We start from the raw sequence: 15532 nt of genomic DNA, 5'->3' as shown, positions 1-15532 counted from the left end.
GAAACAGAGAAAATATCAGTGCTTAAGGGATTAATATCCAGAATACATTGAGGCTTCTTATAACTCAATGACAACAAAATAACCCAATTTAAACATAAGCACAAGACTTGAATAGACGTTTCTCCAAAGAAGATACAAAAATGAACAATAAGCACATAAACACATCACTAATCATTAGGAAAATGCAAATCATAACTATGAGATACTGCCTCACACTCATTAGCATGATTACTGTCAAAAAACAAAACAAAACAGCAAATAAATATGTGTGAGGATATAGAGAAACTGGGACCCTGATGCACTGTTGGTAGGGAATAAAATAAGGTATAGTTGTCACGGAAAACAGTATGATGATTCCTCAAAAAATTAAAAGTAGAATTCTGATATGATTCAGCAATTGTATTGCTGGGTGTACACCCCAAAGAATTAAAAGCAGGGTCTTGAAGATACATTTGTTCACCCATGTTCGCAGCAGCATTATTTACATTAGCTAAAGTGTGGAAGCAACCCAAGTGTCCATCAACGAATGAATAACTAAGGAAAATGTGGTAAATACATGTACTAGAATATGACTCAGTCTTACATAGGAAAGAAATTCTGCAATATGCCATAACTGGATGAACCCTAGACATTATGCTAAGTGAAATAAGCCAGCCACAAAAAGACAAATACTGGATAATTCCACGTTTATGAGGTACTTAAAATAGTCAAAATCATAGACACAGAAAGTAGAATGGTGGTTGCCAGGGGAAAGTGGGGAGGAGAAAAAGGGGAGCTCAGTGGGTAGAGTTTCAGTTCCACAAGATGAAAAGAATTATGGAGATGGGTGGTGATCTTGGCTACCCAACATTATGTATGTAGTTAATATTACTGAACTGTACACTTGAAATGGTTAATGTGGTAAATTGTGTAACATGTATTTTACAACAATAATAATAGTAAAGAAAAGACAAAAGATCAATTGTTACCAGGGACTCAGAGGGAAAAGAGAGAGGAATGAATTGGTAGAGTACAGAGATTTTGGGGCAGTGACACTATTCTATACGATACTGTTAACAGTTGATACTTGTCATTATACGTCTGTCAAAAGCCCCTGGAATGTATAATACAAAGAAGGAATCCCGATGTAAACTCTGAACTTCAGTTAATAATAATGTGTCAATATTGGCTGACCATTGTAACTAATGCAAGATGTTAATAATAGGGTAAAACAAGTGGGGGCATTAAGAGAGTACATAGGAATTATTTGTACTGCCAGTTGATTTTGCTATAAACTTTGATATAAAAAATAAAGTCTACCAATTAAAACAAAAAGGCTTATTAGAACCCCTGTCTGTTGTTAGTGGGAATAAAATATAGTACAGCTGCCATGAGAAACGTGCTTAACAAGATGTCCCATAGGAATCCTAAGCTCTACTCGAAAACAATACAATACAGACCTGCAGTTTTTGAGAGCAGTATTCAACACCCTACCTGTAGCCTGGGATTGATGGTGAAGCTGCCCACCATTGGATTCATGCAGGCGACATACTGGCAGTTATGGATTTCTTTAAGCATCACCTTCTGTCTATCATACCTGAAAGACAGAAAACAGAACCTTAAATCCAAAAACTGGAGATGACAAAAGAGCAAAATCTAACAATTCATAAAGGTCTTCATCACAGATTAACTCCTTATCTTTATAATCACTCTGTGAGGTTGACCTAGTGAGCCTTATTTGAGAGACATCAAAACTGAAGCTCAAAAAACTGAAGTTGACTTAGCTCATTTGATGACAAGAATCAAGATCTGGAGCTCCGTCAATGTAAACTATTACTGCTTATTGATTCTCATGTTACTCTGTAGAAACTATCTTGTACCCATAGCAAGACTCCATGGATGTGCTGGGGGCTGTCCCTGTAGTTAATTGTCAGGGATTGCAGACTACAGTGCCCAAACATTTACACCCTGCCAAACAAGATCAAATTTCTCTTAAATAATTAAGTGTGAGTTAATTCTTAAAGAGGACATGATTTCCGGACAGTCTTAACATTTCTGAGACACTTTTCAATCCAATCTTCCAAAGATACAAAGGGAAACTATTCCATTTAATATGATGAAAAGAGATACAAAGCAAACCCAAAAGATATTCCTTAGAAGAAACTGGGGATAATTGCACTTGAATTCATCCATAATAATTCATCCATAATAATTATTCATCCATAGTAATTATTATCCATAATAATTATTAGATTTTGGGAGAGAGTAAACTACAGAGACTTGCTTACCAATGTCCATAATCAATATGCTGCCGGATCAGGGTGTGAGGCTGAACAGTGCCATATAAGTCCACTTCAGGCATGTTCATGTCGTCGATAAAATAAATCAATTTTTTATTTCCTCCAGGACCATAGTTATGACCAGCTTTTTTCTCTAGGGGTTTCTCAAGAATTTCTGAAATAAACATATATTTCTGTCCACCAATCAACAGAATGTAAATGTTCATTTAGTCATTTTTCTCTTGTTCTTAACTTCTTCTGTTGATTTCATCCACCCTATGGTTTCAGGTATCACCTCTTCATAGGTTAAGAGACCTGAGATGTGTCTCTGGCCCCTCCTTTTGTGTCATGCTCTCCAGCCAATCTCCCTCCTGTTGCCAGAAGTCATTCCACCTCACCTTTTATGGAGACTGCAGCATGTGCAGCATGATATCACATTGTCATCACAGCTGAAAGAACCCAATTGCTGATCTGTGTACTTCCTCCCCTGTACCCATTCTATATGACCACTGCTAGTCCAGCTATGGCCTGGTCTCTCAGTTCTCTTCTCTGTCATCTCTGCGGAAGAGTCTGAGAACAGCTCAGGAAAGTCTCCCATACCTGTCTTCTTAGGCCGCTGGAGTGCAGAGGCACAAGAACAGCGTGTGTATACACTATCCACAAGGTAGTCACTATCCGTGAATACATAAACTTACATTTCTTCCTGTGTCTATATGACTTTGTGTCTATTTTTTTAAAGTCCTGGGTGAAGAAAATCCAGAACAGTGCGTGTCTGAGATGTAGTATCTAATTACTTGTTGACTTTCCAAACAGACTATAAGTATTTTGAGACCAAGGAACTATGTCATATTCATTGCTATACCACCGACAATGGCCACAATAAATACTTTTTTTAAATGAGCAAACAAATAAATGAATGAATGAACAAAGAGTCATACAATAAATAAACACCTTTTCCAAGAAGCAGACTCACATTTCCAAACACTTGCTGGGCATTAATTCTTACTAGCCATTACCATCCAACGTTCAGCCAACACTAAATCTGCCTCTTTTCCAACTCAGCTTAACATCATCTCTCCCTCACTCGCAATTCACCTCTTTCCGTTTGCCTTTGTGCTCCTGCTTAGGGGGCTAACATGCCCAGTCAGGCAGATGCAAAGCCTCCAGTAGTCTCTCTCTCCTGGTCCCATGTTTGTCCAACCACAGCCTATAAACGGTACTTCATGTCATTTCCATATGTTCCCAACTTGCCACCTCCTTTTCTACAATTCTGGTCCAGGGTCACATTACATATAGCTCTTATACTACTCAGGGGGACTGATCTCCCCATCTCAGATCTCTCTTCTCAAAAGACAGTGCCCACCTTGTCAGTTCCTTGCTTCCCTATCAATGGTTCACCATTTTCCATCAAATGAAATACAGTCCCCTCAGTTCGTATCTCAGCATTCTCTATAGTTGGTGTGATCAACCATCAGTGGTTGCCTGGGATTGTCCCAGTTTTAAAACTACAAGTCCCATGTTCCAGAAAACACTTTGGTCTTTTGGCGAACTGGACAGGTGGTCACCCTATCTGCAGTATAGCTCCAAATCAATAGCTTAGCCTTTTCCATAACTTGCACCCAATCACTATGCTTCAGTCATCATATTCAATTCATTGAATGTGTCCCACAATTCTCTCTCTTCCATGTCTTTGCTCAAGCTGGTCCTTCTATCCTAATCTTCTTTGCCCATTTGTTGCCCCAGCTCAAATGTTTCAAATCATAATTCTCTTTACAAGTATACTGACAACTATAGCTCTTTCTATTCCTCACACTAATAGGCCATCTCTAAATCGTATTCATGCCTGTATTCCTTTTAGGAATTAGCAAGATGCACTCACATCATAGGTAATTTGTTCAACTACTGAACTGTAGCCTAATCTTCCATTTATAAATCATAGAGTCTTTCTTTCATATCTGCAAGTGAAAAACATACCCTACACAATGCTTGGGAAAAAGTAGGTAAATAATATGTATTTTCTGAATAGATGAATGAAATAATTGGCTCTTTTGAGGGGACAGGTATCTCAATACATTGCCCAGGCTGGACTCAAACTCCTGGGCTCAAGCAATCCTCCCACCTCAGCCTCCTGAGTAGCTGGGATTACCAGCATGTACCACCACACCTGGCTTGAGTTGGCTTACTAAGGGTTCCATTCATAAAGACAAGACCAAGTGATTAACAAAAAAGATGATGGAAAAATCACTATTGGCTGTTAATGATGTCAATGAGTAAGAACATTTATTATTAGTCTCCACTGATATAGCTAAGAAAACAACATATATCCACATGTAAACAGATACCCCAGGAGCCCACATTCAAGGCAACTCAACAGTTTTAATAAACAACTGGACATCAGAGAGTCTGGTTGCCCCCCAACAGAGCCCCCTTTCCCTGCTGGAGATTGACTGGCCTTCCGACGTCAGCTCTTTCTGTGATTTCCTCTCTACATCCCATGTCTCTTTTGCTCACCCTACCTAACTCTGGGAATGCCCCAAATCTGTGTGGTTCTTTTGATTACGTTAATTAGTTATTCAATAGTTCAAAACTAGTTCTAGTGATTTTAAGATTTCATTAATGACTCTTGGCTCTGTCATTTACTCAACACAGTTTTAATGAATTTCTCCTAAATTAATCTTTTACTTGAAAAAGTAACCAGAACATCCCTCCTTGAGTACACCCTTATATTGGTAAGACTCCATGCAATTAAAAGCAACCAGTGGTTTTGAGGTAACACATTAACACTATTGATGTATATTCTTGCTGTTCTAAAGCATAATCACCCAAATAAAGCCATGAGTGACATAAAATGCCAAAATCACAACAATATTTAAACAACGTATATTTAACAAGGATGATAAGTACAAATTCATCTAAGGCCCAAGCAACAACTCTAAATTCTAGGGAAAGGCATTATTAGTCTTTTGGGCTGCATGTGCCCGCCTTGATGATTTTTGATCCCTTGTTTCTAGAAAATAAACAGGTGCACTTACTTTGCAGAGCTGTGGATGTCGTGTAGTAGTTGAAAGGCACACGGGATACTATGTAATCCTCAGAGAGACTTGCCAATGTGTCACCTAGAAAGACTGTTTTTCCCACTCCTGCATTTCCTACTAGCATTAGAGGTTTTCCTTTCTCAAGCAACAACTCCATGAAATATCTAAGACGAGCTGTCTCTGTTGTGTGAACGAGAACTGTCTGGGAGGAGAAACAGAATGAGACAAAGATCAGAAAGAGAGAGAGAGCGCGTGCGAGAGAGAGGCATTCCAAAATTTTATATCAAACTCAACACAGTCACTTTAGATTTGAGATCCAAATAATTCATAGTTCAGATTAGCACCCAACAGGAGAGATTCCACCTTATTTTCAATTTTGAATGGTTAGAGTTCAGACATTGTAGCTTGAGGAGAGCAATTGGATAATGCCATCAAAGTACCATAAAGTAAACAACTGATTTATCATTTCCAAATTAAGTACTAGCCCCCAAGGCTCCTAATTCCAAAATACCTACTCTCTGCCCAACATTGTGGTAAGCACAGAAGGGAATATAGTAAACATATAAGAAACTATCTACAACATTTCAGGAGATGAGAAAATGTTCAAGAAGTCAAGCCACACACAAATGAAAATCGGGACCAATGCCTTAGCCTGGTTTGTTTGTTTGTTCTGAGACGGTTCTTGCTCTATTACCCAGGCTGGAGTGCAGTGGCATGATCATGGCTCACTGCAGCCTCGACTTCCTGAGCTTAGGTTATTCTCCCACTTCAGCCTCCCGAGTAGTTGGGACTACAGGTGCGCACCACCACGCCCGGCTAATTTTTTTTATTTCTAGTAGAGATGGGGTTTCACCTTGTTAGCCAGATGGTCTCGATCTCCTGACCTTGTGATCCACCCGCCTCGGGCTCCCAAAGTGCTGGGATTACAGGCTTGAGCCACTGCACCCGGTTGATTGTGAGTTTTTTTAGTGACTATTTTTTTTGAGACAGGGTCTCACTTCTATACCCAGGCTGGAGTGCAGTGGCGTGATGATGGCTAACTGCAGCCTTGACTTCCTAAGCTCAGGTTATTCTCCCACCTCAGCCTCCCAAGTAGCTGAGACTACAGGCATGCACCACCATGCCCAGCTAATTATTTTGTATTTTTTGTAGAGATGGGATTTTGCCATGTTGCCCAGACTCGTCTCAAACTCCTGGGCTGAAGTGATCACCTGCCTCAGCCTCCCAAAGGGCTAGGATCACAGGTGTGAGCCACCATGGTTGACTCAACTGAATATTTTATACACAATTCTAGATCATCTTCATGTCTGAACATTTACTCTAGAACTTCATTTTAATTCAGTGATACTCAGGGCTTACTAAAAGACAGACTGTTCTGTGCTAAACAGTCCTAGACAACTCTTTAAAAAATATTCGAGCTGCATCTCATATTTTTTCCCTTTCTTGCTGCTAGTTGTCATCATTTGCTTTTAAATTTGTCTGCTGGCCTTTTCCACGTATTAATACCAATAATTCACACTTACTTGGAAATGAGTATGTGGCAGGTACCATGCTAAGCACTTTACATGTATAATGTCATAAGACACCCATAACAACCCTATAAAGAGAGTTGTTATTTTTATTTCAGAGGTCATGAAACTAAAGCTTAAAGAACATAACTGACTCGGTCAAGGTCATAGCTACTAGTAAGTGGCAGTAGCTCGATTCAAACCCAAGTCTGTCAGAGCCTGACCTCTCTCTTATCTACACATAGAATGCTCTTCAGAGCACGGACTCTGGAGCCAGGCTGCCTGGGTGTGAATCCTGCTTTGCTTGTTTTAGTGTGACGAACTCTTGTTAGTTTGTTCAGGATTTCCCAGTTTTAAAATTCAAAGTCCAATGTTCCCAAAACTCCTTTAATTCCAGTCAAACTAGAACTGTTGGTCATCCTATACTTACTACCCACATAGCTGTGGATATATTTCTTCTTTTTGTGCCTGTTTCTCCGTATATATATATAAAAAAAGGCTAGTGACAGTCCCTGCCTTAGAAGGTTGCTATAAGGATTGCATTACGTACAGCACTCAGTAAAGGGCCTGACATATAATGGCACAATATTGTACTTGCTATTATTATTGACTTTCTATGGTTCTCTTCTACTATATTAAGATGCTGTTAATTAAATAATCACATTTGGTACAACTGTGTGGAAAGAAAGAGTACAAACTCCTCATAGGTTCTCTATTGAATACAAGATATCATCACTAAGGTGCATCAATCTTGTGATATCAGTTTTCAGGTTTTCAGCAGTCGTGGTTGATAACAGGTTCTCAGCCTTCAACCAGCTAGATCATACTTGTAGGTAGCTGAATTCTAGGCAGCTTGAACAAAAAGCAAGATTTCCAAATACATAAAGTGGATGGAGCAGGCACTTTTGGCTCTTGGGACCCCCATTTCCCTGCTTCTTTTTTTTTGAGATGGAGTCTCGCTCTTGTTGCTGAGGTTGGAGTGCAGTGGCACGATCTCAGCTCACTGCAAACTCTGCCTCCCGAGTTCAAGCAATTCTCCTGCTTCAGCCTCCCAAGTAGCTGAAATTACAGGCGCCTGCCACCATATCCAGCTAATTTTTTGTATTTTTAGTAGAGAAGAGGTTTCACAATGTTGGCTAGGCTGGTCTTGAATTCCTGGCCTCAGGTGATCCACCCACCTCGGCCTCCCAAAGCGCTGGAATTACAGGCTTGAGTCACTGCACCTGGCCTTCCCTGCTTCTTCTTTGCTGGGAGAGCCCCCACTTTGTCCAAGTCCCCACCCCTCCCCCACATAGCCATGTGCTCCACGGGAAGCTCTGCCTGGCTCCTGCAGGATGTGAGGACTCATCAAAGCCCATCATGGCAGCCCCACTGCCCAGGCCTGAGACTGGGTTACAGGTGGCACATGGCCCAGTCTGCAGAATTAGATGCTGGAGGCAGTCAGCTCCAGGCTTCTGAGAAAGGTTTCCTCACTCTTAACAAAAAGATATGAGAAAGTCCCTGCCTCCTTTGAAGTTGTCTTCTGGAACCACTAGAGACATCTTGAGACCAAAGGGATGGCTGTGTTAAATTGAAGTCAATGTTAAGAAGAGCAGTATAGAAAGACGGGATGATCACAATCCTTGGTGATTCCACCAGGTCACAGAATTAATCTGCATTGTGATTATTCGACTTCTGAATTCCTTGTTTGTGAAATAATAAATTTCCTCATTGTTAGGGGTTGAATTGTCTCCTCCTCAAATTTCTATGTTGAAGTCCTCATCTGCAGTACCTCAGAATGTGATGTTATTTGGGAATAGGGGTGCTGCAGATGTAATGAGATAGGATGAAGTCATACCGGAGTAATATTACAGGCTGATAATGTTGTGTCCCCCCAACATTCATGTCATGAAGCCCTAACCCCGGTATTTCAGAATGGGACTGTATTTGGAGACACGGGCTTTAAAGAGGTGATTAAGTTAAAATGAAGCCATTAGACTGAGCCCTAACCCAATCTGATAGGTGTCCTTATAAGAAAATTTGAACCCACAGGGAGATGTCAGGGATACACATGCACAGAGAAAAGCCATGTGAGGATGCAGAGAGAAAGTGGCTATGAGGAGTGAGGCCTCAGGAGAAGCCAAACTTGCTGACACCTTGAACTTTGACTGCTAGCCTCCAGAGCTGTGAAAAAAGAAACTTCTGTGGTTGAAGTTGCCCAGTCTGTGGTATTTTGTTATGGCAGCCCTAGCAAACTAATACACTTGTCCTTCTTTAACCTGGGCGAGGTATGTTCCAAGGCTCCCAGGGAATGCCTGAAACCACAGATGGTACAGAAGCCCATATATACTGTTTTTTCCTATACCTACATACCTGTGATAAAGTTTAATTTATAAATTAGGTACACTAAGAGATTAACAACAGTAAAATAGAACAATTCTGTCAGCAGCACTACTCTTGCACTTTGGGGTCATTATTATGTAAAATAAGGGTTACTTGAACACAAGCATTGCAATATACAACAATCGACCTGGTCACCAAGACAGCCGGATGAAGATGGTTACCATCCTTGGTGGGATAAAGTGGGGCGGCATGAGATTTAATTCTGCTACTCAGATCAGTGTGCAATTTAACTTATAAATTGCTTATCTTTGGAATATTCCATTGAGTATTTTTGGACCACTGTTGACCAAACCAAAACCTCAGAAAGCAAAGCCATGGATAAATGAGGGACTACTGTACAGGTTTGCTTTTTTGTTTGAACTTTTATTTGTAAATTTATGCAACCAGTTTCAGAATATAGAGATTATTCTGTACGTTGCTTTTTTCAATCAACATTATACTTTTGAGATATGCTGATATTGGTGTATCTAGGTCTAGGTAATTTTTCTTACTGCTGTGTAGATTTCCATTCTACTAATATATTACAACTTAGTTTTTCAATTTTCCTTTTTTTGGTTGTTGTCAGGAACAACATGGCCATGATCATCTTTCTATGTGCAGTTGGGTTTCTCCAGGTTACAACTATAATTAAATTTTTTCGATCACAGAGCTAAAATATGCTTTATTTTTAAAAAAAGTTAATTAACTGACAAAATTGTATATATTTATTGTGTATAACCTGATGTTGTGAAATATGTATATATTGTAAAATGGCTAAATCCAGCAAATTAACATACGCTTACAATTCACATAGTTTTTTTTGTTTGTTTGTTTTTTTCGGAGACAGTTTCACTCTTGTTGCCCAGGCTGGAGTCCAATAGCACACTCTCGGCTCTTTGCAACCTCTGCCTCCCAGGTTCAAACAATTCTCCTGCCTCAGCCTCCCGAGTAGCTGGGATTATAGGCGCACACCACCACACCTAGCTATTTTTTGTATTTTTAGTAGAGACCGGGTTTCGCCATGTTGGCCAGGTTGGTCTCGAACTCCTGACCTCAGGTGATCAACCTGCCTTGGCCTCCCAAAGTGCTGGGATTACAGGTGTGAGCCACTGCACCCAGCCCCATGAGCTTATTTTTTATGGGAAGAATACTTACAATTTTTTCTCTTAATGGTTTTTAAAAAATACTACACATTGTTATTAACTATAGTCACCACGTACAATAGATCTCTTGAACTTATTTTTCCTAACTGAAATTTTGTATCCCTTGACCAACATCTCCCCAACCTCGTAACTCCAGCCCCTGGTAGCCACCATTCCACTCTCCGCTTCTACGAGTTCAACTTTGAAAATTTCACAAGTAAGTGAAATCATACAGTATTTGTCTTTCTGTGTCTGATTTATTTTACTTAATGTCCTCCAGGATCATCCAAGTTGTTGCAAAGGACAGGATTTCCTTCTTTTTAAAGGCTGAAAGGTACAAGTTGAATATCCCTTATCTGAAATGTTTGTGACCACAAGTATTTTGGATTTCAATTTCTGGGGGTTTTGGGACATTTGCATTATACTTACTGGTTGAGCATTCCTAATCTGAAATGCAAACTATTCCAGTGAACATTTCCTTTGAGCACCATGCCAGTCCTCCAAGTTTTTAATTTTGGAGAATTTTAGATTTCTGAATTAGAGATGCTCAACCTGTATGCCATTGTGTGTATGAACCTCATTTTCTTTGTCTGTTCATCCACTGATGGACACTTAGGTTAACTCCATATCTTGGCTATTCTGACTAGTGCTGCAGTAAACATGCGAGTGCAGATATCTCTTTGACACACTAATTTTGTTTCCTTAGGATATATACCCAGAAGTGGGGTTGCTAGATCATATGGTAGCTCAATTTTTAATTTGAGGAACCTCCATACTGTTTTCCATAATGGCTACACTAACTGATATTTTCACCAACAGTGTGCAAAGGTTCCATTTTCTCATTTTTGTTGACAACACTTGTTATCTTTCGTCTTTTTGATAACAGACTTTCTAACAGGTGTGAGGTGGTATCTCACCATGGTTAATACAGATTTTGATTCTAAGAAGTGGGCTGCTATGGTAACAGATACCTAAAAAAGTGGAAGTGACTTTGGAACAGGATAAGACAACAGGATAGAACAGTTTTAAGGTGCAGGCAAGAAAATGCCTAGATTGCATTGAAGAGATTGTTGGTGGAAATATGGACATTAAAGAGGCTTCTGGTGAGGCCTCAGATGGTAATAAGGAATGTGTTACTTGACACTGGCAGAAAAGCAATTCTTGTCATAATGTGGCAAGGAACATGGCTGAATTGCATTCTAGTGTTCTGTGTAAGATAGAATCTGAGAGTGACTAACTCAAGTACTTAACTGAGGAGATTTCTAAGAAAAGTGTTGAAGATGTGGCCTAGTTTCTCCTTATTGCTAGCAAAATGAAGGAGGAGAGAGACATACTGAAGAAGTAACTGTTAGGCAGAAAGGAACTAGAACTTAAAGATTTGGGAAATTCTCAGCTTGTCCATACGCAGAACATGAGAAAGTGTATTCTGGAGAGAACACCAAAGTGTGGCCAGACAATGACTCCATAAAGAAATTAGGAGTGTAATTCTTAGACAAAATCAGCTATTTCAGAAGAAGCCAGGGATAGAGACGGGGTTATACCAGCAGAAATATTGCCAGCTTGGGGTAAAGAGGATGGAAACAGGACAAAATGAAGGATGGTAAGACTTCTTAGATTCTACAGGAGAAGACAATTTAGCAACCTGGCTGCAAATAATGTATTAACCTCCAAGAAAAGGGAAAGTAACTCCAAAGGCAATTCACAGATCAGCAGAACATCTACTGCCACTGCCACCACTGGCCGGCCCGAAAGGTACAGATCAGGGAGATGAGGCTATTTCCCCCTCACTTTCAGGGGAGGGGGTCACCACTTCTGTCACTGAGCCAGGATGCTACCGCCCAGTGCCCCAGGGACAGGGCTGCTGCCCCCAAGGGCAATACTGCCGCCTTAGTGGGTCCAGAGGCAGGGCCATCATCCCAGTGGGCCCCGGTACAGGGCACTGAGCCAAAGAAGATAATTCTGAAGTCTTAAGAATCTAAAGGAATTTGCTCTGCTAAGTTTTGGACTTGCTTGGGACCTGTGACCCCTTTCTTCTGATTTCTCCCTTTTGGAATAGAAAGGTCTATCCTATGCCTGTTCTACCATTGTATTTTGCAAGCAGGTAACTTCTCTGGTTTTGTAAGTTCACAGCTAGAGAGGAATTTTGCCTCAGGATGAATTGTACCTCAATTCATGAAATGAACTGACAGATGAAATGTATCATGTAGATGATATTTGGATTATATTTGGGACTTAGAGTTGATACTGGAATGGGTTAAGAATTTTGGGCTGTTGGTAGGCCGGGCGTGGTGGCTCATGCCTGTAATCCTAGCACTTTGGGAAGCCAAGGTGGGTGGATCACTTGAGGTCAGGAGTTCAAGACCAGCCTGGCCAACATGGTGAAACCCTGTCTCTACTAAAAATACAAAAATTAGCCGGGCATGGTGGTGGGGTGCCTGTAATCCCATCTATTCGGGAGGCTGAGGCAGGAGAATTGCTTGAAGCTGGGAGGCTGAGGTTGCAGTGAGCCAAGATTGCACCACTGCACTCCAGCCTGGGCAACAGAGTAAGACTCTGTCTCAAAAAAAAAAAAAAAAAAAAAAAAGAATTTTGGGCTGTTGGAATGGGTGAATGTATTTTGTATGTTAACAGGACTTGAATTTTGGGGGTCAAGGGGGCACATTGTTACAGGCTGAATTATGTCTCCTCCAAAATTCATCTCTTGAAGCCTTAACCCCTCATACCTCAGAATGTGGCTGTATTTGGGAATAGGACTTATAAAAGAGATAATTAAGTTAAAATGAGGCTATTAGGCCCTTATCCAATGTGACTGGTGTCCTTAGGAGAAGAGGAAATTTAGACACACAGGGAGACAGTGACCATGAATGTGCACAGAGAAAAGGCTATGTGAGGTCACGGCAAGCGATGCCTATCAGCAAACCGAGGAGAAAGGCTGCAGGAGAAACAAAACCCCTCAGTGTCTCCATCTTGGACTTCTAGACTCTAGAACTTTGAGAAAAACACGTTTTTATTGTTTGTGCCACCTGGTCTTTGGTCTTTTGTTATGGCAGCTCCAGGAAATGAATGCACTGGGCTTTCTGTTATTTGGCACTAATTGCCTCCTAATAAATGCCACAGAAATCACCTATATGCCACTCATACAGCACTCCCAAAAGAATAAGCTCCAAAATGAGTCAGAATGACATGATTTTGAGGAAGAAATAACATGAAAAGGAAAACACATTGAGGTAGAATACAATGATCACAGAATACCTGAATCCAAGGGAAATGCAGAAGAGCAATCTATGAAAAGAAACAGTGAAGAAAGAGAGAAAGGTTCATTTGGATCATTAGCTGTCACATGACTTTGAAACGTGAATAGAGGAGATTAAACATATTCATTTGATAGCTGGAGGGTATAAGAAGAACATTATATGTGAAAAGTACTAACTAAGAAGTTTATAATAAGTTCAGAAATAACAATCACTGAACAGAAATATGCCTTCAATTTTTACAAACTCACAAACTTTCTAGGAAAAATTATTATTTCTTTACATTTTATAGTTATTACAGAATTAAGTTGTCATATTTTTTAAAAAGAGGATGCAGAGGCCAGGCACGGTGGCTCACGCCTGTAATCCCAGCACTCTGGGAGGCCGAGGTGGGCGGATCACGAGGTCAGGAGATCGAGATCATCCTGGCTAACACGGTGAAACCCCGTCTCTACTAAAAATACAAAACATTAGCTGGGCGTGGTGGCGGGCACCTGTAGTCCCAGCTACTTGGGAGTCTGAGGCAGGAGAGTCGCTTGAACCCCGGAGGTGGATCTTGCGGTGAGCCGAGATCGCGCCACTGCACTCCAGCCTGGGCGACAGAGCGAGACTCCATCTCAAAAAAAAAAAAAAAAAAAAAAAAAAAAAAAAAAGAAAACAGGATGCAGAAATATAACAGACATCTCACCAAGCATTCTTTTTTTTTTTTTTTTTTTTTTTTTTAGACAGAGTCTCGCTCTGTCGCCCAGGCTGGAGTGCAGTGGCGCAATCTCGGCTCACCGCGACCTCTGCCTCCCAGGTTCACGTGACTCTCCTGCCTCAGACTCCCGAGTAGCTGGGATTACAGGCGCCCGCCACCACACCCGGCTAATTTTTTGTATTTTTAGTAGAGACGGGGTTTCACCGTGTTAGTCAGGATGGCCTCGATCTCCTGACCTCGTGATCCGCCCACCTCGGCCTCCCAAAGTGCTGGGATTACAGGTATGAACCACCGCGCCCGGCCATCACTAGGCATTCTTATAGCTGAGATTCTTCTCTGCCAGTGATATATGTCATATGCTGAGCATATTAACACAATAACTTATTCACCAGGCAAGAAAGAAAAAAAAAAAAGACTTTTTTTAAAAAAAGGGATCACATCAGCACACTTCACTTGAATATCGGTGATATGGTTTGGATCTATGACCCCACCAAATCTCATGTTGAATTGTGATCCACAATGTTGCAGGTGGGGCGTGGTGTGGGGTGATTGGGTCATGGGGGCAGTTTCTCATAAATGGTTTAGCACCATCCGTCTTGGTACTATTCTAATGAAAGTGAATTTGTTCTCATGAGATCTGGCCATTTAAAAGTGTGCAGCACCTCCCCCCTCACTCTCTCTTGTTTCCCCTTTGGCCAAGTGAAGTGTCCGCTTCCCCTTCCCCTGTGATTTTCTGAGGCCTTCCCAGAAGCTCAGCAGATGCCAGCATCATGCTTCCTGGGCAGCCTGTGGAATCATGAGCCAATTAAACCTCTTTTCTTTATAAATTACCCAGTTTCAGGTATTTTTTATAGCAATATGAAAACGGACTAATACAATTGCTATGTTCCACACACCTACCTGCAGAGGCACATCTGGATCCATAGTAAATTGGGCAATTTTGTCAGCCCAGGGCAATAATTTCTTAGTTTTGTGGTCCACATAATAATCAAAGATTGTTCCCTGCGACGGAAATTTCACTGCTTTCATCTCTTTCTGCCACCACCGACTGAAGTCAGCTTGATAATCAGAAATCTAAGGAGAACAAAAGAAATCCTTATTGCAGACTCAAAGTAATTAAAACTGTAAAAAAAGAAACAAATTATGAGTAACAATATCATAGGGGTAGAAACCTAAAATTGCCATATACCCATCAAGCACAAATTTTGTGAAATTATTAACTTAAAAAGCAAGGTAAAGTTAGGTGAACGCCAGATTACCTGTTGGTTATTCAATCT

General features: G+C 40.7%; 1 protein-coding gene across 1 annotated transcript in view; it reads right to left on the bottom strand.

The window, feature by feature from the left end:
• The window catches only part of DNAH11 (dynein axonemal heavy chain 11), a 363428-nt gene that overhangs the window by 159582 nt on the left and 188314 nt on the right, over positions 1-15532 (bottom strand). The window contains exons 45-48 of the mRNA XM_063815260.1: positions 15156-15329; positions 5291-5495; positions 2268-2433; positions 1474-1576 (exon numbers count right to left, since the gene is read on the bottom strand). Of these exons, the coding sequence (XP_063671330.1) occupies positions 1474-1576; positions 2268-2433; positions 5291-5495; positions 15156-15329 (648 nt within the window). The remainder of the gene's footprint in view (positions 1-1473; positions 1577-2267; positions 2434-5290; positions 5496-15155; positions 15330-15532) is intronic.

Source organism: Pan troglodytes, chromosome 6 (genome assembly GCF_028858775.2).
Source record: "Pan troglodytes isolate AG18354 chromosome 6, NHGRI_mPanTro3-v2.0_pri, whole genome shotgun sequence".
Lineage (NCBI taxonomy): Eukaryota > Metazoa > Chordata > Mammalia > Primates > Hominidae > Pan > Pan troglodytes.
The sequence above is the reverse complement of the archived record's forward strand: the minus strand, read 5'-3'. Positions and strand labels throughout refer to the sequence as shown.